Below are 27,650 nucleotides of genomic sequence, written 5' to 3'. Positions count from 1 at the left end.
TACTGAGTCAGTGTGGAGGTTATATACAGGGGGTACCGGTACTGAGTCAGTGTGGAGGTTATATACAGGGGGTACCGGTACTGAGTCAGTGTGGAGGTTATATACAGGGGGTACCGGTACTGAGTCAGTATGGAGACTATATACAGGGGGTACCAGTACTGAGTCAGTGTGGAGGCTATATACAGGGGGTACCGGTACCGAGTCAGTGTGGAGGCTATATACAGGGGGTACCGGTACTGAGTCAGTGTGGAGGTTATATACAGGGGGCACCGGTACCGAGTCAGTGTGGAGGTTATATACAGGGGGTACCGGTACTGAGTCAGTGTGGAGGTTATATACAGGGGGCACCGGTACCGAGTCAGTGTGCGGGGGAACAGGTTGGTTGACACTGCCTATTATAGAGGTTCTGGGTGGCAGAAAGCTTGGCCCCAGTGATGTACTGGGCCGTATGCACTACCCTCTGTAGTGACCTTATGGTCAGATGCTGAGCAGTTTCCATACCAGGCGGTGATGCAAACGGTCAGGATGCTCTCGATGGTGCAGCTGTCTAACTTTTTGAGGATCTGGGGACCCGTGGTTGACTCTGACGTGGTGATGGTGTGTGGTGACTCTGATGTGATGGTGTGGTGACTCTGACGTGGTGGTGTGGTGACTCTGACGTGGTGGTGTGTGCGTGTGTGCTGCAGCTGTCCAGGAGAGGAACTCGTACGCGGTGAGCGTGTGGAAGAGGGTGAAAGCCAAGCTGGAGGGGAGAGACGTGGACCCCAGCAGGAGGATGAGTGTCACTGAGCAGGTAACTAACTACACACTGAGCAGGCAGCTACACACTTTGTTGACTACACTTTCCTCCTCCTTTGCCTTATCCCGGTCTCTCTCTCTCTCCTCTCCTCCTGCTCTCCCTCTCCTCCTCCTCCATCCCTCTCTCCCCTACCTGTCTCCCCACCTCCCCTCTCTCCTCTCCAGGTGGACTGTGTGATAAAGGAGGCCACCAATGTGGACAACCTGTCCCAGCTGTACGAGGGCTGGACAGCCTGGGTGTGAATGGGGTCTCCCTGTGGTGCATCTCTTTGGTTCCAGCACACAACAGAGCCTCGCAGAGGGAGGGTTAGCCATCCAACCCAACCTCCAGACCAGACACCCGGATACGTACATACCCTGTTACCCACCTGCCCTGTTCTGGCAGGGTTAGGGTTAGGTGTGTCTGTCTGGGCCTGGGGGGTGAAGGAAGGAGAGGAGGAGCCACTGGAGCAGCAGCACCCAACCGTGCCACACGCTGATGGGGAAGGAGGGGGAGAGGGGGGGTTCAAGATACTCCCCCCCACCCCGATATAACCTCCTAGGGGTCCACCATGGAACCCCTACTCCCGTACCGTAGCAGCACTAGAGCTGTCTGTCTGCCTGGCTCTGATTGGCTGGCTAAACCCAGTCCCACCCAACCTGCCACCTGGCAATAGACCAAGCTAACACAACCAGCTAAAGGGTCACTCTGCAGTCTGTCTGCAGCCAGATCTGACCACTCTGCTTGTCTGTACGGGTGGGGGGGTCTGTCTGGGACAGGAAGGGGAGCAGAGGTATTGGTAGGGAAGGTATGGTGATAAGGCCCTCCCCCTCTACACTATGTTTTGAATAACCTTTACCCTCCCCTAATGAAAACCACCACCCTCCACTCACTGTTACCACCGATGACAACCCCCCCCCCCTTTAACAGCTGAGCTGGTTTTACCCAGCAATGCCGTTGGGTTTGGACCTCATTCAAAGGGGCGGAGAAAGGGGAGGCTTTACCAGGTGTGGTCTGAAGAGCTGATTGGCTGCACCTGTTTTGAAACCAATCTCCCTGATGGTACAGTGATTCTGATTGGCCAGCGACTGAGCTGCGTGAGTTGTGACTGGGCAGGTGTGGAGTGGGGGAAGAATCTGTTGGCTCAGTGGGACTCCATCCAAAGCCTGAGAGGGGAAATGATTTCAGGAAATAAAATAGTGTAATCAGACTGTCTTTTTTTTCTTTCTTTTTTCTTCTCTAAAACATTTAGTGTAAAACTGAAGAAAAACATACTTATTTTACAAAGCTCTTTAGAAATTGTGTATCACACAAGTTTGACATTATAAATGGATTATCAAAATGGAGATGGGTTTTTTTTGGGGGAGGGGAAGATTCACAGTCATGTGGCGTTCTCTTTTTATTCCTATGTTTCTGCACTGCGTAACGATGTGCCTCTAGTTAACTAATCCTATTGTCTGAAGTTACCGTATTTTTTTTGTTGTTGAGTGGAGTTCAGATTTCGGGATTGACTGAGAAAGGATGACAACGTGGGCAAAGTTCTAGCTAGTTACTGTCTGAACCCTTTGGGTCTACGTCCCAAACAGCACCATATCCCCCTATACAGTGCACTACTTTTGACCAGAGACATATATGGGTCAAAGGTCGTGCCCTAAATAGGGAATAGGATGCCATTTGGAATGCAGGGCTTGACCTGAGAGAAATCCATGTAATAATCATTTTTCTTCAATGTGAATCTTTATTCATATCTGTTGTATTTGGTAGGCTTCTCTCCTCCCTATCCCTTGTTTATAAAATAGAAAAGCTTTAGACTAGATTGATTCCTTTTTTTTTGACTTGCTGCCTTGCCTGTGAGTGAGTAGTACCTGTAGTAGTAGTAGTAGTAGTAGTAGTAGTAGTAGTAGTAGTAGCAGTAGCCTTCCTTCCTGATATGGGACGTATACTCTCCCAGCTTGTGTTTTACTGATCCTTACTGACTGACCCTCTAGTTTTACCTTTTTAGTGGGAGAAATAAGTAGAATAGATAAGTAAAGGAGTAGATAAGTAAAGGAGTAGATAAGTAAAGGAGTAGTGGATGTTTTTTGATGATAGTGTAAAACTGCTATTTCTTAAAGGTTTTATTGGATTTAGTTTGAAATAAAATTGCATTTAAAATGGTCGTCTGTTTCCGTCTCTTGCATATGTTCTGCAAATACAAAACACAGTTCACAAATGGGTATTTTTATTTTATTAACTAGGCAAGTCAGTTAAGAACAAATTCTTATTTATAATGATGTTCTACACTGGCCAAACCCGGGACGACAGTTGTGTGCCGCCCTATGAGACTCAGAATCACGGCCGGTTGTGATACAGCCTGGAATCGAACCAGGGTGTCTGTAGTGACGCCTCTAGCACTGAGATGCAGGGTCTTAGACCGCTGTGATACAGCCTGGATTCGAACCAGGGTGTCTGTAGTGACGGCTCTAGCACTGAGATGCAGTGCCTTAGATCACTGTGATACAGCCTGGATTCGAACCAGGGCCTGTAGTGACGCCTCTAGCACTGAGATGCAGGGCCTTAGACCGCTGTGATACAGCCTGGAATCGAACCAGGGTGTCTGTAGTGACGGCTCTAGCACTGAGATGCAGGGCCTTAGACCGCTGTGATACAGCCTGGAATCGAACCAGGGTGTCTGTAGTGACGGCTCTAGCACTGAGATGCAGTGCCTTAGATCACTGTGATACAGCCTGGATTCGAACCAGGGCCTGTAGTGACGCCTCTAGCACTGAGATGCAGGGCCTTAGACCGCTGTGATACAGCCTGGAATCGAACCAGGGTGTCTGTAGTGACGGCTCTAGCACTGAGATGCAGGGCCTTAGATCGCTGTGATACAGCCTGGATTCGAACCAGGGCCTGTAGTGACGCCTCTAGCACTGAGATGCAGGGCCTTAGACCGCTGTGATACAGCCTGGATTCGAACCAGGGTGTCTGTAGTGACGGCTCTAGCACTGAGATGCAGGGCCTTAGACCGCTGTGATACAGCCTGGAATCGAACCAGGGTGTCTGTAGTGACGGCTCTAGCACTGAGATGCAGTGCCTTAGATCACTGTGATACAGCCTGGATTCGAACCAGGGCCTGTAGTGACGCCTCTAGCACTGAGATGCAGGGCCTTAGACCGCTGTGATACAGCCTGGAATCGAACCAGGGTGTCTGTAGTGACGGCTCTAGCACTGAGATGCAGGGCCTTAGATCGCTGTGATACAGCCTGGATTCGAACCAGGGCCTGTAGTGACGCCTCTAGCACTGAGATGCAGGGCCTTAGACCGCTGTGATACAGCCTGGAATCGAACCAGGGTGTCTGTAGTGACGCCTCTAGCACTGAGATGCAGGGCCTTAGATCACTGTGATGCAGCCTGGAATCGAACCAGGGTGTCTGTAGTGACGCCTCTAGCACTGAGATGCAGGGCCTTAGACCGCTGTGATACAGCCTGGAATCGAACCAGGGTGTCTGTAGTGACGCCTCTAGCACTGAGATGCAGGGCCTTAGATCACTGTGATACAGCCTGGAATCGAACCAGGGTGTCTGTAGTGACGCCTCTAGCACTGAGATGCAGGGCCTTAGATCACTGTGATACAGCCTGGAATCGAACCAGGGTGTCTGTAGTGACGGCTCTAGCACTGAGATGCAGGGCCTTAGATCACTGTGATACAGCCTGGAATCGAACCAGGGTGTCTGTAGTGACGCCTCTAGCACTGAGATGCAGGGCCTTAGATCACTGTGATACAGCCTGGAATCGAACCAGGGTGTCTGTAGTGACGGCTCTAGCACTGAGATGCAGGGCCTTAGATCACTGTGATACAGCCTGGAATCGAACCAGGGTGTCTGTAGTGACGGCTCTAGCACTGAGATGCAGGGCCTTAGATCGCTGTGATACAGCCTGGAATCGAACCAGGGTGTCTGTAGTGACGGCTCTAGCACTGAGATGCAGGGCCTTAGATCACTGTGATACAGCCTGGAATCGAACCAGGGTGTCTGTAGTGACGGCTCTAGCACTGAGGGGCCTTAGACCGCTGTGATACAGCCTGGAATCGAACCAGGGTGTCTGCAGTGACGGCTCTAGCACTGAGATGCAGGGCCTTAGACCGCTGTGATACAGCCTGGAATCGAACCAGGGTGTCTGCAGTGACGGCTCTAGCACTGAGATGCAGGGCCTTAGACCGCTGTGATACAGCCTGGAATCGAACCAGGGTGTCTGTAGTGACGGCTCTAGCACTGAGATGCAGGGCCTTAGACCGCTGTGATACAGCCTGGAATCGAACCAGGGTCTGTAGTGACGCCTCTAGCACTGAGATGCAGGGCCTTAGATCGCTGTGATACAGCCTGGATTCGAACCAGGGTCTGTAGTGACGCCACTCGGGAGACCCATGTATTTTTGTGAAACTATATTTTTTTTAATGTCGATTTGCCGGCTGATATTTTTCATTCTTGTACGGTGATGCCAATGAAAATACAGTAAAAGTAGTAAGTTTTATTCTAGAATTCTTTCTCCAGGTGGAAAGATTGATACTGTAAACTGAACATGGATAATGGAAGAACATACAGATTTTTAGGACTCTCCCCTCTGTACACTTTTACATTGTTTTTCTACGTCTCATAACTACAAAGACTGAAATGTGCATGTACTTCGCTGCTTTGGATGAGAAGCCACACTGGTTTTTAACAATCTGGAATTTACACTGATGTGGAAACAGGATGGCTGGAGAAAGCTGGCTAATGGTTTTCAGTGGTCTAAAAGAGACAACTGTTGTGTGCCAGACTTTTGACCAGGGGAATAGGGTACAGTTTGGGACTTGGCCAAGGAAAGGAATTCACTTCAGACTATCCAGTAATGGTTATAGCCCAGTGAGCTCATTCACCAGTTTATCAGCCAATCTATATCCAGTCCGTGAGGGAGAAATGTAACACAGAGAGCCCTGAAGACTTCAGCAGTGGTCCAAACGCCTGACTGATATTAAATTAATCATCCAATTCCATTGAAGCTAAATCTAATCAATCAAGTGATTTGTGAAATTGGTCAGAGGTTCACCAATTCATTTATTGCTCACTCTTCTAATTTCCTTGTGGTAGGAGTTTCCTCCTGCTAAACAAACGGTTTATTGATTTAAAATGAATTTGGGTCGTAAATGTCAGCCAAGTCATTTTATTTTGGGCAATGCCGAGGAAAGGGGGCGTGAACTACATTACCCATAAAGCCTTTAGCCATGACGTTGTTCGTAAGTCCATCCTTCCGGGCATCCAACCGTTGGTTTGTGAACTGCAAAATCCACAAAGAAGAGAGGGAAGCGTCTGCTGCGCCCCTGGGTCGTTTTAAATTTGCCTTTAAAACATCACCGAAAACTTAAACAACCGCTAGCTATGGCAGAGGGAGACAACAAAAGCGCCAACGTACTCGTAAGTAACGTTATCCCACTTTCGACTTGACAAGCTTTTGTTCCTGAATTTAGGTAACGTTAACGTCGTGGTGTTGCTTGACTGCTGTCGTTCGCTTGTCAACAACGGCCTTCGAAATGCTAACAATTAACCAGCTATGCTAGCGAAGGAGGATTAGTGAAAATGAGAACCGTGCCCAACAAATTAAATCATTAATCTGACCATCTGAGCAAATTACCCAAGCCATACAATACATGGTTTGTTAGACGGCCTATGTATCATTTTACATAGGCCGTTAACATTATCTACACTTAACAATTAACGTTATGCAGTCTAATATTGGCCTTATAGCTAACATTATTGCTCGGCTAACTAGCTGTTCTCGCATGATACGGCTAATTGGGGAAAGGTGTTTATTTGGCTGGCTAGCCAACACAGCGGCTGTCCGTAAGGTTATTTTACATGTGACACGTTCAGCTGACAAGCCGAGAGAGCCCATGTCTGGCTAATTTGGATCTTGTGACATTTATTTAACATCCCCTTTGAAATTACAAAATGTGTTACCTTAACTATTTGATTAGTCACCGAAAGATGACTAATTTATATATTTGGTGTAAAAGTTAGACGATTTACTCAATAATGAAGCATGGTTAGAGTGACTAGTGTAATTAAGACCATGGTCAGAAGTGGTCGCTGCTCGGACCGAGGGCTGAACGGCGATACATTTGAACGTCGACTGGTAACTTAGAAGGTGTAATAACACTGACCTGTTCTAAACGAAATCCGGGGAATACAAAACAAAGTTGAGCCTATATATTAATGAACGTTAAGCCTGAATTTCAGTATATATATAAAAAAGTCTACCAGTTTTCATTGTGCAGTTCTGAGTCTAACCTTTTTTAAATTAAATGATAATGCCCGAGAAGACTGTTTGAAGGATATATTGGCACTGGTGGTGTTAGGCCCGAGATAAAATCACATTTTATTGGTCACATACACATGGTTAGCAGATGTTATTGCGAGGATAGCGAAATGCTTGTAGTCGAGGGCAGGTGGTGTGCCGCAAATCTCCCCGTCAGTCAAATACTTTCCTCCAAACACCGCCTTCGAGGGCATTTATAAACGGGTTAGGAAATATTCAAATAATGCTTGACATATTTTCATTAACGTTATCTTGATTAATTTAGTTATACAATTTCATCCTTCCACAATGTATAGTCCCGATACAAATAGGCATTTTAACGTCGAAGATTTAGCAGGTGGTAATTTGTGAGGTAGACACAGGCTGGAATGCTGTTTTAACCAATCAGCATTCAGGATCTGATCCGCCCGTTGTATAAATTGCCATAGAAACGGCCCCTTGCAACATTGATTGCTTGGGGTTAGAGGAATAGAAAGCCACTGATCTGGAAGATGAAAATGATGAGGGTATCAGTCATCCAAAGCGCAGAAACGCATCATAATGTTACCATCTACAAATGCTGAAATATGGACGAGATGCATCCTAGAGCTGGGCGAAGGTCACAACAAACTAACGTTCTCATTTAATCAACACTGTTAAGTACAAGCATATTACATTTGTAATCTTGTAGAGAACAATCTAATGATTCATAATAACATGGGCTAAAGAGAACTACTTACTACAAGCCCTAAACCAACAATGCAGTCTATTACTTGGATGACTGTAGTCTTTGACAATTTTTGGAGGGCCTTCCTCTGACACAGCCTAGTATATAGGTCCTGGATGCCAGGAAGCTTGGCCCCCAGTGACGTACTGGGCCGTGCGCGCTACCCTCTGTAGCGCCTTACGGTTGGATGCCGAGCAGTTGCCGTACCAGGCAGTGATGCAACCAGTCACCATGCTCACGATGGTGCAGCAGATCTTGAGGATCTGGGGACCCATGCCATATCTTTTCAGTCTCCTGAGGGGGGAAATGCATTGTTGTGCCCTCTTCAGGACTGTCTTGGTGTGTTTGGACTATGATCATTTGTTGGTGATGTGGACACTTGAAGCTCTCAATCTGCTCCACTACAGCCCCGTTGATGTGAATGGGGGCGTGCTCGGTCCTACTTTTCCTGTAGTCCACGATCAGCTCCTTTGTCATGCTCACATTGAGGGAGTGGTTGTTGTCCTGGCACCACACTGCCAGGTCTCTGACCTCCCTATAGGCTTTCATTGTTGTCGGTGATCAGGCCTGCCACTGTTGTGTCGTTAGAAAACTTAATGATGGTGCTGGAATCGTGCTTGGCCACGCAGTCGTGGGTGAACATGGAAACTGGGAGGGGACTAAACACGTATCTCTGAGAGGCCCCCGTGTTGAGGATCAACGTGGCAGATGTATTGTTGCCCAGCCTTACAACCTGGGGGCGGCCTGTCAGGAAGTCCAGGATCCAGTTGCAGAGGGAGGTGTTTAGTCCCAGGGTCATTAGCTTAGTGATGCGCTTCGTGGGCACTATGGTGTTGAGCTGTAGTCAATGAACAAATCAAATGTTATTTGTCACATAGCAGATGTTAATGCGAGTGTTGTGAAACGTTTGTGCTTCTAGTTCTGACAATGCAGTAATGTCCAATGCAGTAATGTCCAATGCAGTAATGTCCAACATAACAATTTCATAACAATTACCTAATACACACGTGTAAAGGAATTAATAAGAATATGTATGTATATATGTATATGTGTATATATGTATATGTGTATATATATATATGTGTGTGTATATATGTATATGTATATATATATATATGTATACATATATATATGTATGTGTGTGTGTATATTGACTGATGGTATAGAACGGCAAAGGCAAGATGCAGTAGATGGTAGAGTACAGTATATACATATGAGATGAGTAATGTAGGGTATGTAAACATATAAAAGTGGCATTGTTTAAAGTGGCTAGTGATACATTTATTACATACATTTTTCCATTATTAAAGTGGCTGGAGTTGAGTCAGTGTCAGTGTGTTGGCAGCAGCCACTCAATGTTAGTGATGGCTGTTTAACAGTCTGATGGCCTTGAGATAGAAGCTGTTTTTCAGTCTCTCGGTCCCTGCTTTGATGCACCTGTACTGGCCTCGCCTTCTGGATGATAGCGGGGATACCCAGGGTCTCGAGCTTGATGACAAGTTTGGAGGGTACTATGGTGTTAAATGCTGAGCTGTAGTAGATAAACAGCATTCTCACATAGGTATTCCTCTTGTCCAGATGGGTTATGGCAGTGTGCATCATTCTCACATAGGTGTACCTTTTGTCCGTGTGTTAAAAGGCAGGGTGGAATGCAATCATCTGTGGATCTGTTGGGGTGTTATGTGAATTGTGGGTCTAGGGTTTCTGGGATGATGGTGTTGTGAGCCTTGACCAGCCCTTTCAAAGCACTTCATCGCTACCTACATGAGCGCTACGGGGTGGTAATCATTTAGGCAGGTAACCTTCGCTTTCTTGGGCACAGGTACTATGGTGGTCTGCTTGAAACGTGTAGCTATTACAGACTCGTTCAGGGAGAGGTTGAAAAATGTCAGTGGAGACACTTGTCAGTTGGTCCTTGCATCCTCAGAGTACCCACGTCCTGGTAATCCGTCTGGCCCCCGTGGCCTTGTGAAGGTTGACCTGTTTTATAGGTCTTGCTCACATCGGCTACGGAGAGCGTGATCTATTGCCCGCTTGAATTGATCTGTATTTCACTACATTCTGAAGCAGTGGTTCCCAAACTGAAACTCAGTCCAGGTTAATCTGGACCGTTTTGAAATTGGGTAGTGCATCAGTTTTTCTATTGTCAGTCATTGTATTTCTTAGAGATATTTATTTTATAACCTTTTATTTAACTAGGCATGTCAGTTAAAGAACAAATGCTTGTTTACAATGACAGCCTACTGGGAACCGTGTGTTAACTGCCTTGTTCAGGGGTAGAATGACAGATTTGTACCTCGGGGATTCGATCCAGCAACCTTTCAGTTACTGGCCCAACGCTCTAACTACTAGGTTACCTGCCGCTTATAACTAATGTCCTGATCAACTAGCCCACGTTGGCTTTTTTTTTTTTTTTTTGCTTATAGATTTTGTAGTAATGTTAGTCACTCAAATATCACATGAAACACATTAGCCATGGCAAAATGTATGGAATTGAAAGAAAATTGGCTTCAAAACTGAATTTTCTCAGTACACCACAATTTTTTTTTTGTAGAACTGCAGGAAATATGCTTTTTAAAACGGCAAAAATTAGTTGTCTAGCAACAAGAAGGGTGTAAACAGTTTGTGGCCATATAAATAGATATGCAGGGGGATTGTTCACCAATGCTGGAAGGGGAGCCTGGGTGGGAGAAGGTTTGGGAACCGCTGTTCTAGAACAGTGATGGAACTCTAGAATCTGGTTGAAACTGTCTTCAGTTAAATCGTGCTTTGTCAGCTTAACGACAGCTCTCAGATGCTGCAGTCAGGCCTCGTCTATCGTTGATTACATTCATCCACCGAACAAAACCTACCACAGAGGATCAACTGACAACTAGGATGGATCACGATGATGATCTGTGTGGCAAAACAAGTCTGTAACGTTAATAGCTATGCCTTTTCCTGGCTGGCTGTGGGTCATGAGACGACATGGTGTTCAGTGGAATAGAGATGTCTGTATGAAGACGGGTCTTTGTGGTGCCGGCACAACGTGGGATTATTTCACTTCCCCAGACCATTCACAATGACACCTCTGTTTTCCTCAACCCTTCGGCCCTGTGGCTCTGCACAGCCGCCAACTGATAGTAGTAGAGGGATGTTTGGAAGTCAGCAGGGCTTAAGGCAAGCCATTTAACAGTGGTATTTCTGTGGTGCAGTCTGTTTACGTCCAAATGGCGCCCTAGTTCCTATATAGTGCACTTCATTAACCAGAGTCCTATAGGGAATAGGGTGCCATTTGGGACTCAGCCTAGCTCCTTAGATGAACAGGCTAAACTGTTAACTATATGTGAATTGGAGTTCAGCGTTGTCTGGACTGAGAGTTAGATGGCTTTTCTTCTGAGTGCACCAGTGCATCTTGAGTCCTTGTCAACCTGACCTGTTATCAGGCTGCGTTTTCACACACCTTGGGGGGGGGGGACTACTGCCATGGCCTATTTATTGCCTTACCTCCTTACTCCATTTGCACACACTGTATGTAGATTTTCTATTGTGTTATTGACTGTACGTTTGTTTATCCCATGTGTAACTGTTGTCTGTGTCGCACTGCTTTGCTTTATCTTGGCCAGGTCGCAGTTGTAACTGGGCCTACCTGGTTAAATAAAGGTGAATTAAAAATGAATCACACTGGTCAAATTGCTACTTTGCCATGTTGGGAGCCGGGGATTTGTGTATGTATTTAAACGACGCTAAACACCTGGCTCTGCAATAGACTAGTGTCCTGTCCAGGAGGTTAACACCTGGCTCTACAATAGACTAGTGTCCTGTCCAGGAGGTTAACACCTGGCTCTACAATAGACTAGTGTCCTGTCCAGGAGGTTAACACCTGGCTCTGCAATAGACTAGTGTCCTGTCCAGGAGGTTAACACCTGGCTCTGCAATAGACTAGTGTCCTGTCCAGGTGGCTCTGCAATAGACTAGTGTCCTGTCCAGGAGGTTAACACCTGGCTCTGCAATAGACTAGTGTCCTGTCCAGGAGGTTAACACCTGGCTCTGCAATAGACTAGTGTCCTGTCCAGGAGGTTAACACCTGGCTCTGCAATAGACTAGTGTCCTGTCCAGGAGGTTAACACCTGGCTCTGCAATAGACTAGTGTCCTGTCCAGGAGGTTAACACCTGGCTCTGCAATAGACTAGTGTCCTGTCCAGGAGGTTAACACCTGGCTCTACAATAGACTAGTGTCCTGTCCAGGAGGTTAACACCTGGCTCTACAATAGACTAGTGTCCTGTCCAGGAGGTTAACACCTGGCTCTGCAATAGACTAGTGTCCTGTCCAGGAGGTTAACACCTGGCTCTGCAATAGACTAGTGTCCTGTCCAGGAGGTTAACACCTGACTCTACAATAGACTAGTGTCCTGTCCAGGAGGTTAACACCTGGCTCTGCAATAGACTAGTGTCCTGTCCAGGAGGTTAACACCTGGCTCTACAATAGACTAGTGTCCTGTCCAGGAGGTTAACACCTGGCTCTGCAATAGACTAGTGTCCTGTCCAGGAGGTTAACACCTGGCTCTACAATAGACTAGTGTCCTGTCCAGGAGGTTAACACCTGTCTCTACAATAGACTAGTGTCCTGTCCAGGAGGTTAACACCTGGCTCTGCAATAGACTAGTGTCCTGTCCAGGAGGTTAACACCTGGCTCTGCAATAGACTAGTGTCCTGTCCAGGTGACTCTGCAATAGACTAGTGTCCTGTCCAGGAGGTTAACACCTGGCTCTGCAATAGACTAGTGTCCTGTCCAGGAGGTTAACACCTGGCTCTGCAATAGACTAGTGTCCTGTCCAGGAGGTTAACACCTGGCTCTGCAATAGACTAGTGTCCTGTCCAGGAGGTTAACACCTGGCTCTGCAATAGACTAGTGTCCTGTCCAGGAGGTTAACACCTGGCTCTGCAATAGACTAGTGTCCTGTCCAGGAGGTTAACACCTGGCTCTACAATAGACTAGTGTCCTGTCCAGGAGGTTAACACCTGGCTCTGCAATAGACTAGTGTCCTGTCCAGGAGGTTAACACCTGGCTCTGCAATAGACTAGTGTCCTGTCCAGGAGGTTAACACCTGGCTCTGCAATAGACTAGTGTCCTGTCCAGGTGACTCTGCAATAGACTAGTGTCCTGTCCAGGAGGTTAACACCTGGCTCTACAATAGACTAGTGTCCTGTCCAGGAGGTTAACACCTGGCTCTGCAATAGACTAGTGTCCTGTCCAGGAGGTTAACACCTGACTCTGCAATAGACTAGTGTCCTGTCCAGGAGGTTAACACCTGGCTCTGCAATAGACTAGTGTCCTGTCCAGGAGGTTAACACCTGGCTCTGCAATAGACTAGTGTCCTGTCCAGGAGGTTAACACCTGGCTCTACAATAGACTAGTGTCCTGTCCAGGAGGTTAACACCTGGCTCTGCAATAGACTAGTGTCCTGTCCAGGAGGTTAACACCTGGCTCTGCAATAGACTAGTGTCCTGTCCAGGAGGTTAACACCTGGCTCTACAATAGACTAGTGTCCTGTCCAGGAGGTTAACACCTGGCTCTACAATAGACTAGTGTCCTGTCCAGGAGGTTAACACCTGGCTCTGCAATAGACTAGTGTCCTGTCCAGGAGGTTAACACCTGGCTCTGCAATAGACTAGTGTCCTGTCCAGGTGACTCTGCAATAGACTAGTGTCCTGTCCAGGAGGTTAACACCTGGCTCTGCAATAGACTAGTGTCCTGTCCAGGAGGTTAACACCTGGCTCTGCAATAGACTAGTGTCCTGTCCAGGAGGTTAACACCTGACTCTGCAATAGACTAGTGTCCTGTCCAGGAGGTTAACACCTGGCTCTGCAATAGACTAGTGTCCTGTCCAGGAGGTTAACACCTGGCTCTGCAATAGACTAGTGTCCTGTCCAGGAGGTTAACACCTGGCTCTACAATAGACTAGTGTCCTGTCCAGGAGGTTAACACCTGGCTCTGCAATAGACTAGTGTCCTGTCCAGGAGGTTAACACCTGGCTCTACAATAGACTAGTGTCCTGTCCAGGAGGTTAACACCTGGCTCTGCAATAGACTAGTGTCCTGTCCAGGTGACTCTGCAATAGACTAGTGTCCTGTCCAGGAGGTTAACACCTGGCTCTGCAATAGACTAGTGTCCTGTCCAGGAGGTTAACACCTGGCTCTGCAATAGACTAGTGTCCTGTCCAGGAGGTTAACACCTGGCTCTACAATAGACTAGTGTCCTGTCCAGGAGGTTAACACCTGGCTCTGCAATAGACTAGTGTCCTGTCCAGGAGGTTAACACCTGGCTCTACAATAGACTAGTGTCCTGTCCAGGAGGTTAACACCTGGCTCTGCAATAGACTAGTGTCCTGTCCAGGTGACTCTGCAATAGACTAGTGTCCTGTCCAGGAGGTTAACACCTGGCTCTGCAATAGACTAGTGTCCTGTCCAGGAGGTTAACACCTGGCTCTGCAATAGACTAGTGTCCTGTCCAGGAGGTTAACACCTGGCTCTACAATAGACTAGTGTCCTGTCCAGGAGGTTAACACCTGGCTCTACAATAGACTAGTGTCCTGTCCAGGAGGTTAACACCTGGCTCTACAATAGACTAGTGTCCTGTCCAGGAGGTTAACACCTGGCTCTACAATAGACTAGTGTCCTGTCCAGGAGGTTAACACCTGGCTCTGCAATAGACTAGTGTCCTGTCCAGGTGACTCTGCAATAGACTAGTGTCCTGTCCAGGAGGTTAACACCTGAATAGACTAGTGTCCTGTCCAGGAGGTTAACACCTGGCTCTGCAATAGACTAGTGTCCTGTCCAGGTGTCCTGTCCAGGTTAACACCTCTGGCTCTGCAATAGACTAGTGTCCTGTCCAGGAGGTTAACACCTGGCTCTACAATAGACTAGTGTCCTGTCCAGGAGGTTAACACCTGGCTCTGCAATAGACTAGTGTCCTGTCCAGGAGGTTAACACCTGGCTCTACAATAGACTAGTGTCCTGTCCAGGAGGTTAACACCTGGCTCTACAATAGACTAGTGTCCTGTCCAGGAGGTTAACACCTGGCTCTACAATAGACTAGTGTCCTGTCCAGGAGGTTAACACCTGGCTCTACAATAGACTAGTGTCCTGTCCAGGAGGTTAACACCTGGCTCTGCAATAGACTAGTGTCCTGTCCAGGAGGTTAACACCTGGCTCTACAATAGACTAGTGTCCTGTCCAGGAGGTTAACACCTGGCTCTACAATAGACTAGTGTCCTGTCCAGGAGGTTAACACCTGGCTCTACAATAGACTAGTGTCCTGTCCAGGAGGTTAACACCTGGCTCTACAATAGACTAGTGTCCTGTCCAGGAGGTTAACACCTGGCTCTGCAATAGACTAGTGTCCTGTCCAGGTGACTCTGCAATAGACTAGCGTCCTGTCCAGGAGGTTAACACCTGGCTCTGCAATAGACTAGTGTCCTGTCCAGGAGGTTAACACCTGGCTCTGCAATAGACTAGTGTCCTGTCCAGGAGGTTAACACCTGGCTCTACAATAGACTAGTGTCCTGTCCAGGAGGTTAACACCTGGCTCTACAATAGACTAGTGTCCTGTCCAGGAGGTTAACACCTGGCTCTGCAATAGACTAGTGTCCTGTCCAGGAGGTTAACACCTGGCTCTGCAATAGACTAGTGTCCTGTCCAGGAGGTTAACACCTGGCTCTGCAATAGACTAGTGTCCTGTCCAGGTGACTCTGCAATAGACTAGTGTCCTGTCCAGGAGGTTAACACCTGGCTCTGCAATAGACTAGTGTCCTTTCCAGGAGGTTAACACCTGACTCTGCAATAGACTAGTGTCCTGTCCAGGAGGTTAACACCTGGCTCTGCAATAGACTAGTGTCCTGTCCAGGTGACTCTGTAATAGACTAGTGTCCTGTCCAGGAGGTTAACACCTGGCTCTGCAATAGACTAGCGTCCTGTCCAGGAGGTTAACACCTGGCTCTACAATAGACTAGCGTCCTGTCCAGGTGACTCTGCAATAGACTAGCGTCCTGTCCAGGAGGTTAACACCGGACTCTACAATAGACTAGTGTTCTGTCCAGGAGGTTAACACCTGACTCTGCAATAGACTAGCGTCCTGTCCAGGAGGTGTACTGGTAGATCAAGCTGCCTCACTCTTCAGAAACAGGAGATGGGCTCCTGTCTCGTGGACTGTTCTGGCTCGTCCACGGCTACTTCCTAACCTCTGTCTCTGGCGTGTGTCTCGGTCGGTGTCTGTGTTCCAGGCCCAGGAGACGGCCCAGCTGGAGGAGCAGCTGCAGGGCTGGGGAGAGGTGATCCTGGCTGGGGACCAGGTCCTGCGTTGGAAGAAACCATGGTTCCCTGGAGCCCTGATGGCAGCCACCACACTGATCTTCATGTGAGTAGTACTCACACACACAGCCCTGATGGCAGCCACCACACTGGTCTTCATGTGAGTAGTACTCACACACACACACACACACAGCCCTGATGGCAGCCACCACACTGGTCTTCATGTGAGTAGTACTCACACACACACACACAATGCATACAGCTCTCCTGTCACCCTCTCACACACACGATACATACAGCTGTCCTGTCACGCTCTCACACACGCATGATACATACATCTGTCCTGTCACGCTCTCACACACACGATACATACAGCTGTCCTGTCATGCTCTCACACACAGCTGTCCTGTCACGCTCTCACACACGCACGATACATACAGCTGTCCTGTCACGCTCTCACACACACACGATACATACAGATGTCCTGTCTCTAGCACACACCTGGCCTCGCTCACACACACACACCAGGGCTTGACATTCAGGTTAATTTGCCAGTAGCACACCGGGCCAGTACCAAGTGACGACTACAGGCTCGTGGGCGAGATCACAGGAGAAAGTTATTTAGGCAGAATTTTAATCATGGGTAATCACAATCAGCATGGTGGCTCCAGCAGGGGGTTACAGTCAGCGTTATCACAGAACACCACACAGAGAGAAGACAGACACACGATGGACAGGCACGCCCACACAGAGACCGAGTTTAGTTAAGTAGCCTGGTACGAGCCAGAACAGCACAAGACAGGAGCCCAATCCCCTGTTTCTGTAGCATGAGGCAGCTGGTTTACTGAATTATAATCAGATTTTTTTTGAAGTTTTATAAATATTTTAACTGTGTACATTGTTAAAGAGGATGTAGGCCAACCCTTTATGCATTTGAATGGCCAATGCGGTTCCTTGTCTTTGTCATGCCGGACACTTCTGTTGTGCAACACTGCCAATTGGAGTTGAGGAATAGATCATACAGCAGTGGATAGCTTGGATCCTCTTTTCAGTCATCACCATCAAAACGGTTGTCTTTTCCCAGATTGCATTTCGACATGTTGTCCAGTGACTGGGCTCATTGGAACACGTCTCTTTCCACACGGCACTCGGCTGTGGAAGCAGTTGTGTGCTCTTGCCACCATACAGTTGATATTTTGAGGTGGCAGGGTAGCCTAGTGGTTAGAGCGTTGGGCCAGTAACTGAGAGGTTGCTGGATTGAATCCCCGAGCTGACAAGGGAAAACGACCTGTCGTTCTGCCCCTGAACAAGGCAGTTAACCCACTGTTCCTAGGTCGTCATTGTAAATAAGAATTTGTTCTTAACCGACTTGCCTAGTTAAATAAGACATAAAAATACATATTTAGCTCTATTTAATCAATACGGGATGTTATATTTCTTGAAGAGCAAGCAACTCCAGGGCCCCCAGAATCTTCATGTTAAAATGCATTTCCTGCAGTTCCACAGTTTGCCACATTATGCATCTCTTGATGGGTATTTTGAAAACACAGTATAAGTGAAAGGCTCCCTAAAAGTGTGTATTTCTCTGCCCCATAGCAAAATGTGTTGATGCAGGAAGCCAGCTAACTTCCTACATTAACACATTTTGCTAACTTCCTACCATCACATTTAGCTAACTTCCTACCATCACATTTTGCCAGCTAACTTCCTACCATCACATTTAGCTAACTTCCTACCATCACATTTTGCAAACTTCCTACATCACATTTTGCTATGGGGCGTGCTATTCTACATACACATTTTGCTAACTTCCTACTTCACATTTTGCTATGGGGTGTGCTATTCTACATACACATTTTGCTAACTTCCTACTTCACATTTTGCTATGGGGTGTGCTATTCTACATACACATTTTGCTAACTTCCTACTTCACATTTTGCTATGGGGTGTGCTATTCTACATACACATTTTGCTGACTTCCTACTTCACATTTTGCTATGGGGCGTGCTATTCTACATACACATTTTGCTGACTTCCTACTTCACATTTTGCTAACTTCCTACATCACATTTTGCTATGGGGCATACTATTCTACATACACATTTTGTCTTGAGATATTTATCACTTTTTAAAGGGTAAGTTGACCTAAAATTCTACATTTCCATACGTGATTCCATACATGAACTAGTTAGGTGGACTTTGCCTTCTCTCCCTGGGGCCTAGGACTGGAAAGAGGCCAAAATAAAAGGGTCATGTGACTCGTGGCGTTCTGTTGTGCACTAGCTCTGCTCCGTTAGTCAGAGCGATTGAGAAACCTGGGAATTGTGGACACATTCTTTTGTTTTATTGAAAGCATATGGCCAAATGAGCTCTTTGGAAAAAAAAAAAAATATATATATATATATATATATATAATTAAAAGTATTATAGGTTTTGAGACAGGAAGTGTGTTCTTTTCACCCTAAAGTGATCGGTATTATTTTATGTGGCCGACTGCAATAACATTGGAGATGGGTAACAGCTGTGCATGTGTGTTTTCAGTCCGTGGCTTTAAGAAGGAACAAAATGTCACTGTTTTCTTTTTTGAAAGAGACCGATACAGACGTGTGTAGTAGCCTAAGCACTTCATCAACGACGATGACTACAATTCTGAAATGCTGGGGGGGAACACGTAGAACTCTGACAGCTCTTGCTTCTGTATTCTCGTGTGGGGGAACACTCTGACAGCTCTTGCTTCTGTATTCTCGTGGGCTGGATATGACATTGCTGCTGAGGTATGTTGTTTCTTCATTGCAGTTCGAGTGGATCTTATTGTGTTGTAACCGTTGCACCATATCATTGTAGACAGCCAGTTAGCAGGTGTGTCCTGTCTTTATGACACGGGGTTGAAGGAGATAACAGATAGTAATTGTGTCATCTTACATTGCAGAATATACAGAATTAAAATAAAAGTTTTTGCATTTAAATGATTTAGGATCTTGTCTACTTATCAATCTATAATGTCTGTGTTGGCTAGCCATGGTTTATTTGCATGGCAACATTTCATGCTTTTAACAACTCTATAGCCTTGCATGGTCCCAGGAACTCCCTGGTGTAGGCCTATTAGTGTGGAATGCATGGTCCCAGGAACCCCCTGGTGTAGGCCTATTAGGTTGGAATGCATGGTCCCAGGAACCCCCTGGTGTAGGCCTATTAGGTTGGAATGCATGGTTCAGGAACCCCCTGGTGTAGGCCTATTAGTGTGGAATGCATGGTCCCAGGAACTCCCTGGTGTAGGCCTACTAGGTTGGAATGCATGGTCCCAGGAACCCCCTGGTGTAGGCCTATTAGTGTGGAATGCATGGTCCCAGGAACTCCCTGGTGTAGGCCTATCAGTGTGGAATGCATGGTCCCGGGAACTCGCTGGTGTAGGCCTATCAGTGTGGAATGCATGGTCCCAGGAACTCCCTGGTGTAGGCCTATTAGTGTGGAATGCATGGTCCCAGGAACTCCCTGGTGTAGGCCTATTAGGTTGGAATGCATGGTCCCAGGAACTCCCTGGTGTAGGCCTATTAGTGTGGAATGCATGGTCCCAGGAACTCCCTGGTGTAGGCCTATTAGGTTGGAATGCATGGTCCCAGGAACCCCCTGGTGTAGGCCTATTACCGTGGAATGCATGGTCCCAGGAACTCCCTGGTGTAGGCCTATTAGCGTGGAATGCATGGTCCCAGGAACCCCCTGGTGTAGGCCTATTAGTGTGGAATGCATGGTCCCAGGAACTCCCTGGTGTAGGCCTATTAGGTTGGAATGCATGGTCCCAGGAACCCCCTGGTGTAGGCCTATTACCGTGGAATGCATGGTCCCAGGAACTCCCTGGTGTAGGCCTATTAGCGTGGAATGCATGGTCCCAGGAACCCCCTGGTGTAGGCCTATTAGGTTGGAATGCATGGTCCCAGGAACTCCCTGGTGTAGGCCTATTAGGTTGGAATGCATGGTCCCAGGAACTCCCTGGTGTAGGCCTATTAGGTTGGAATGCATGGTCCCGGGAACTCCCTGGTGTAGGCCTATTAGTGTGGAATGCATGGTCCCGGGAACTCCCTGGTGTAGGCCTATTAGTGTGGAATGCATGGTCCCGGGAACCCCTTGGTGTAGGCCTATTAGGGTGGAATGCATGGTCCCAGGAACCCCCTGGTGTAGGCCTATTAGGGTGGAATGCATGGTCCCAGGAACCCCCTGGTGTAGGCCTATTAGCGTGGAATGCATTGTCCCAGGAACCCCCTGGTGTAGGCCTATTAGGTTGGAATGCATGGTCCCAGGAACTCCCTGGTGTAGGCCTATTAGTGTGGAATGCATGGTCCCGGGAACCCCCTGGTGTAGGCCTATTACCGTGGAATGCATGGTTCCAGGAACCTCCTGGTGTAGGCCTATTAGGGTGGAATGCATGGTCCCAGGAACCCCCTGGTGTAGGCCTATTAGGGTGGAATGCATGGTCCCAGGAACCCCCTGGTGTAGGCCTATTAGTGTGGAATGCATGTTCCCAGGAACCCCCTGGTGTAGGCCTATTAGGTTGCAAGTAGTCTGGTCTGTTGTGTATTCCTAACCCCCACCTCACGTGTCCATTATGGCCATGATTATCCTAACAATATAATTACTTTTAGCCCCATTGCCTTAACATTATTGCCCATAATACCTGGCTCCAGGAACCACCTGGGGTATATTGCCCATAATACCTGGCTCCAGGAACCACCTGGGGTATATTGCCCATAATACCTGGCTCCAGGAACCACCTGGGGCATATTGCCCATAATACCTGGCTCCAGGAACCACCTGGGGCATATTGCCCATAATACCTGGCTCCAGGAACCACCTGGGGCATATTACCCATAATACCTGGCTCCAGGAACCACCTGGGGCATATTACCCATAATACCTGGCTCCAGGAACCACAAAAACACTATGTGTGCATACAAGGAAAGGACATGTTTCATTAAGCGCTTAATGGAAACATGCAACAATATCAAGCCAATCACCTTCCAGTCAAAAGGCTGTAGCCTGGTATTGAACACGCAACGGCTGTAATGAAACCGGTAATAGGTCATTTTCAGACATTCACCAACATGTAAATCTCAGGACGTCATTTTCAGACATTCACCAACATGTACATCTCAGGACGACATTCACCAACATGTACATCTCAGGACGACATTCACCAACATGTACATCTCAGGACGACATTCACCAACATGTACATCTCAGGACGACGTTCACCAACATGTACATCTCAGGACGACGTTCACCAACATGTACATCTCAGGACGACGTTCACCAACATGTACATCTCAGGACGACGTTCACCAACATGTACATCTCAGGACGACGTTCACCAACATGTACATCTCAGGACGACGTTCACCAACATGTACATCTCAGGACGACGTTCACCAACATGTACATCTCAGGACGACATTCACCAACATGTACATCTCAGGACGACATTCACCAACATGTACATCTCAGGACGACATTCACCAACATGTACATCTCAGGACGACATTCACCAACATGTACATCTCAGGACGACATTCACCAACATGTACATCTCAGGACGACATTCACCAACATGTACATCTCAGGACGACATTCACCAACATGTACATCTCAGGACGTCATTTTCAGACATTCACCAACATGTACATCTCAGGACGTCATTTTCAGACATTCACCAACATGTACATCTCAGGACGACGTTCACCAACATGTACATCTCAGGACGACGTTCACCAACATGTACATCTCAGGACGACATTCACCAACATGTACATCTCAGGACGACATTCACCAACATGTACATCTCAGGACGACGTTCACCAACATGTACATCTCAGGACGACGTTCACCAACATGTACATCTCAGGACGACATTCACCAACATGTACATCTCAGGACGACATTCACCAACATGTACATCTCAGGACGACATTCACCAACATGTACATCTCAGGACGACATTCACCAACATGTACATCTCAGGACGACGTTCACCAACATGTACATCTCAGGACGACGTTCACCAACATGTACATCTCAGGACGACGTTCACCAACATGTACATCTCAGGACGACGTTCACCAACATGTACATCTCAGGACGACGTTCACCAACATGTACATCTCAGGACGACGTTCACCAACATGTACATCTCAGGACGACGTTCACCAACATGTACATCTCAGGACGACGTTCACCAACATGTACATCTCAGGACGACGTTCACCAACATGTACATCTCAGGACGACGTTCACCAACATGTACATCTCAGGACGACGTTCACCAACATGTACATCTCAGGACGACGTTCACCAACATGTACATCTCAGGACGACGTTCACCAACATGTACATCTCAGGACGACGTTCACCAACATGTACATCTCAGGACGACGTTCACCAACATGTACATCTCAGGACGACATTCACCAACATGTACATCTCAGGACGACATTCACCAACATGTACATCTCAGGACGACATTCACCAACATGTACATCTCAGGACGACATTCACCAACATGTACATCTCAGGACGACATTCACCAACATGTACATCTCAGGACGACGTTCACCAACATGTACATCTCAGGACGACGTTCACCAACATGTACATCTCAGGACGACGTTCACCAACATGTACATCTCAGGACGACATTCACCAACATGTACATCTCAGGACGACATTCACCAACATGTACATCTCAGGACGACATTCACCAACATGTACATCTCAGGACGACATTCACCAACATGTACATCTCAGGACGACATTCACCAACATGTACATCTCAGGACGACATTCACCAACATGTACATCTCAGGACGACGTTCACCAACATGTACATCTCAGGACGACGTTCACCAACATGTACATCTCAGGACAACACCGTTCTGAACAGCTCACCCAATACGAGCGGTTCTATATGTGACGGAGATGAACATTTCCATTAGAAACCTAGAGGGGGAATCTATTTTCAACAACTAGGATGTGTTGCTAATATGACTAGGAGACAAGTACTGGGTAATGAATGACTAAGTCTTTTTATATAAAATAATTGCCTCCACGGTTCTATGGATGGCTTTTGGCTCGGCTCGGCTTTTTCACACAAAAAAAATTATATATATATATATATATTATAAAAGTAACAATACTTGCTTTATTGGTCCATTTGCGTGGATATCCTTTATTTTTGCAGTCACAGTACCTAACCTGAATCACACATCACAGGCTTGGGCGCAGGACATACCTGGAACTTTCACTTCACAAGTCCTGGGAGTCTTCTGCTTCCTGAAAACCAGTGTAGACCCCATTTAAAAATATATATATATATTTGACCTTTTTATTTAACCAGGCAAGTCAGTTAAGAACAAATTCTTATTTTCAATGACGGCCTAGGAACAGTAGGTTCCTTGTCAGCTCGGGGATTTGAACTTGCAACCTTCCGTCCTAGTCCAACGCTCTAACCACTAGGCTACCCTGCCGCCCTCATAAGGCTGAGGGATATTTGTCTGGAATGACATTTACCACGTATGATGGTAGAGGGAACTGGACCACCTGGACCCGGTGTCTCAGTGTGGAGGAAACCACTCCAGAAGGCTGCAGTATGAGACCGGTCTGAACAGTCTGGATTCACCATTTATACATCACCAAGTGGATTTGAGAATCTGGAGCAGCAGTCATGAACTTAGGACAGTTGATTTTGTTTTGACAAAATGAAACCAGTTATATTTTGATATTTCCAGTTCAATGTGTAGGCCTAATATATTCTATTCTGATAAAATATGGCAACAAAATATTGTGGTTTGATGTGAAAACATATATCCACTGTGTTTGGGCTGGTATAAAAACAACAACAACCGTCCCGCTCATAGGGGTTAATGATCAGAGATCATTCAATAAATTTAAAGTTTAGCTACTTACTTGTCGGATCACTGTCCCATTTTGGTCCAGCTGAAATGGATCACTGTCCCATTTTGGTCCAGCTCAAATGGATCGCTGTCCCATTTTGGTCCAGCTCAAATGGATCACTGTCCCATTTTGGTCCAGCTCAAATGGATCACTGTCCCATTTGGTCCAGCTCAAATATTTCCATGACAACAGAGTTGCTGTGGGCAGCAACATCCCTGTGTTCCTCATCAATCAAGTTCCCTGCAGCATAAGCATTCTTAATGAGTTCGCAATGGAGCACAGTTGCCACAACAGCAAGCCCATCTGTTGTCTTCACTTCTACACTTCTAATCTGTAACGCTAGGCTACTGTCTTCATTTCTGCCCAGAAAAAAACTTGCATCTGTGATTTGTGAATAAGGGTCATACATGCACTTTTTTTTTTTACATAAAAGGCCACTCAAAAGTGTAGTTTTGTCACAACTAGAGATCTGTGGCATTTTGTTTTGAGGGAGCGTGCAATTGCCATGCTGACTGCAGGAATGTCCACTAGAGCTGTTACTAGAGAATGTAATGTTAATTTCTCTACCATAAGCCGCTTCCAAAGTGATTTTAGAGAATTTGGATGTACGTCCAACCGGATTTACAACTGCAGACCACGTGTATGGCGTCGTGTGGTTGAGCGGTTTGCTGATGTCAACATTGTGAACTGAGTGCCCCTCGGTGGGGTAATGGGCAGGCATAAAGCTACGGACGACGAACACAAGTGCCTTTTATCGGACGGGCAATTTGAATGCTCCGAGAGGCAGTGATGAGATTGAGGCCCATTGTCGTGCCATTTCACAGGGCCTAATGCATTGTATTTCAAGTGACTGATTTCCTTATTTGGGCTGTAACTCGGTAAAATCTTTAATTGTAGCATATTGCGTTTTCTGTTTTTGTTCGGTGTAGTAAATGTAGCTTTTCAGAACCCTTGATAGAATACCTCATTTCTCTGGTGTCCGCTTGTTTTGACTTGCAGTGGAATTGAGACATCTGACCCCCCCCCTCCTCCTTTCTCCAGGATGATCTACTACCTGGACCCCTCGGTGCTGACCGGCCTGTCCTGCACTGTCATGCTGCTGTGTCTGTCTGACTACCTGGTGCCTACTCTCGCACCCCGCATCTTCGGATCCAACAAGTGGTGAGAGCCTGGGGTATATCTGGGGTACAGGGTGGGTATATCTGGGGTACGGGGTGGGTATATCTGGGGTACGGGGTGGGTATATCTGGGGTACGGGGTGGGTATATCTGGGGTACGGGGTGGGTATATCTGGGTGGGTATATACAGGGTACAGGGTGGGTATATACAGGGTACAGGGTGGGTATATACAGCCCATGTTCTGACCTGAGCCTGAAATGGGTAGTTGTGGCTCAGCAGAAATGAAGGGCATTTCCCCAACTGCCTTATCAGATATCATATGGCCCCATTGATAGACTCATCTCATTCTGCTGAGCCGGTTCTGATCAAGTGTTCCTGTTCAGATGGATGGAGAGATGTAGGGATAGCTGTTGACTGAGTAAAACTACTGGTCTTGGATATAATGGTAATAATATCACTCTCCTCCTCCTTCCTCTCTTTTCCTTCCTCTCCTCCTCTCTCTTTCTCCTCCTCTCTTTCTCCCTCTCTCCAGGTCTTCAGAGCAGCAGCAGCGTTTCCATGAGATCTGTGGTAACCTGGTGAAGACTCAGCGTCGCATCCTGGGCTGGTGGAAAAGACTCTTCTCGCTCAAGGAGGAGAAACCCAAGATGGTACACACACACACACACACACACCGAGACCCACTTTAGCTCTGTCGTCTGTTTTGGAACGGGGTCTGTTGTCTGTTTTGGAACGGGGTCTGTTGTCTGTTTTGGAACGGGGTCTGTTGTCTGTTTTGGAACGGGGTCTGTAGTCTGTTTTGGAATGGGGTAGTGATGTCACTTCCGGTTGTCTTCCCACAGTACTTTGCGTCGGTGATCAGCAGTCTGGTGACGGTGGCCTGGATGGGACAGCAAGTCCACAACCTTTTCCTCACCTACCTGATCGGTACGTACCGGCACCTGTCTACCTGCTTGTACCTGTACCCTACCTACCTTATCTACATGTACCCTACTGACCTCCCTACCTACCTTATCTACATGTACCCTACTGACCTCCCTACCTACCTTATCTACATGTACCCTACTGACCTCCCTACCTACCTTATCTACATGTACCCTACTGACCTCCCTACCTACTTACCTACCTGTACCCTACCTACTTACCTACCTGTACCCTACTGACCTCCCTACCTTATCTACATGTACCCTACCTAATTACCTACATGTACCCTACTGACCTCCCTACCTACTTACCTACCTGGACCCTACCTACTTACCTACCTGTACCCTACCTACTTACTTACCTGTACCCTACTGACCTCCCTACCTTATCTACATGTACCCTACCTAATTACCTACATGTACCCTACTGACCTCCCTACCTACTTACCTACCTGGACCCTACCTACTTACCTACCTTTACCCTACCTGTACCCTATTTACCTCCCTACCTTATCTACATGTACCCTACCTAATTACCTACATGTACCCTACTGACCTCCCTACCTTATCTACATGTACCCTACCTAATTACCTACATGTACCCTACTGACCTCCCTACCTACTTACCTACCTGGACCCTACCTACTTACCTACCTGGACCCTACCTACATGCACCCTACCGACCTACCTACTTGTACCCTACCTACCTGTATCCTACCTACCTACAGTGCCCGTACCCTACCGACCTACCTACAGTGCCCGTACCCTACCGACCCATCTGTATCCTACCAACGTACCTGTATTCACATCCTTTGACTGGATTAAAATGGTCTAAATTGAGATTTTGTGTCTCTGATCAACACATTATACCCCATAATGTCAAAGTGGAATTAAGTTGATTTTAATTTTATTATTTTTACTAATGAATAACTATTCAACCCCTTTGTTATTGCAAGCCTAAATAAGTTCAGGAGTAAAAATGTCCTTAACAAGTCACATAAGTTGCATGGACTCACTCTGTGTGCAATAATAGTGTTTAACATATTTTAAAATGACTACCTCAAATATTACTTAATTAAAGTTATCTGTCAGGTCCCTCAGTCAAACACTGGTTCAACCACAAGGACCAGGGAGGTTTTGCAATGCCTCGCAAAATGCCCCTATTGGTCGATGGGTAAAAACAACAACAACAAAAAATAGCAGTAATTGAATGTCCCTTTTTGAGCATGGTCAAGTTATTAATTACTCTTCGGATGGCGTATCAATACACCCAGCCACTACAAAGATACAGGCATCCTTCAGGCAACTCAGTTGCCGGAGAGGAAGGAAACCACTCAGGGATTTTACCATGGTGATCTTTAAAACCGTTAGTTTAATGGCTGTGATAGGAGAACTGACCTAAACAACAGAGTGAAAAATATTCCATAACATGCATCCTGTTCACAGCAATCCACTAAAGTGATAGTGCAAAAAAATGTGGCAAATCAATTCACTTTTTGTCCTGAATAGGAAGTTTTAATGTTTGTTTGGGGCGAACTGAATGGAGCGAAGTACAGGCATAATC

General features: G+C 46.9%; 2 protein-coding genes across 3 annotated transcripts in view; both read left to right on the top strand.

Annotated features, from left to right (window-relative positions):
- The window catches only part of LOC139398537 (serine/threonine-protein kinase SMG1-like), a 16,659-nt gene extending 13,723 nt beyond the window's left edge, over window positions 1-2,936 (top strand). The window contains exons 8-9 of the mRNA XM_071144486.1: window positions 687-793; window positions 964-2,936. Coding sequence (XP_071000587.1) covers window positions 687-793; window positions 964-1,041 — 185 coding nt within the window. The 3' untranslated portion in view covers window positions 1,042-2,936. The remainder of the gene's footprint in view (window positions 1-686; window positions 794-963) is intronic.
- A 3,126-nt stretch (window positions 2,937-6,062) lies between these two features.
- Window positions 6,063-27,650, top strand: part of LOC139398536 (ADP-ribosylation factor-like protein 6-interacting protein 1) — a 29,239-nt gene continuing 7,651 nt past the window's right edge. For both annotated transcript variants that reach the window (XR_011631473.1, XM_071144485.1), the window contains exons 1-5: window positions 6,063-6,210; window positions 16,079-16,212; window positions 25,086-25,205; window positions 25,696-25,813; window positions 26,006-26,090. Coding sequence is in view for 1 of the 2 variants with exons in the window: in XM_071144485.1 (XP_071000586.1) it covers window positions 6,175-6,210; window positions 16,079-16,212; window positions 25,086-25,205; window positions 25,696-25,813; window positions 26,006-26,090 (493 nt within the window). In the remaining variant the exon portion in view is untranslated. The remainder of the gene's footprint in view (window positions 6,211-16,078; window positions 16,213-25,085; window positions 25,206-25,695; window positions 25,814-26,005; window positions 26,091-27,650) is intronic.

This window comes from Oncorhynchus clarkii, unplaced genomic scaffold, assembly GCF_045791955.1.
Source record: "Oncorhynchus clarkii lewisi isolate Uvic-CL-2024 unplaced genomic scaffold, UVic_Ocla_1.0 unplaced_contig_3141_pilon_pilon, whole genome shotgun sequence".
NCBI lineage: Eukaryota > Metazoa > Chordata > Actinopteri > Salmoniformes > Salmonidae > Oncorhynchus > Oncorhynchus clarkii.
This window is presented reverse-complemented; position numbering and strand designations above follow the sequence as displayed.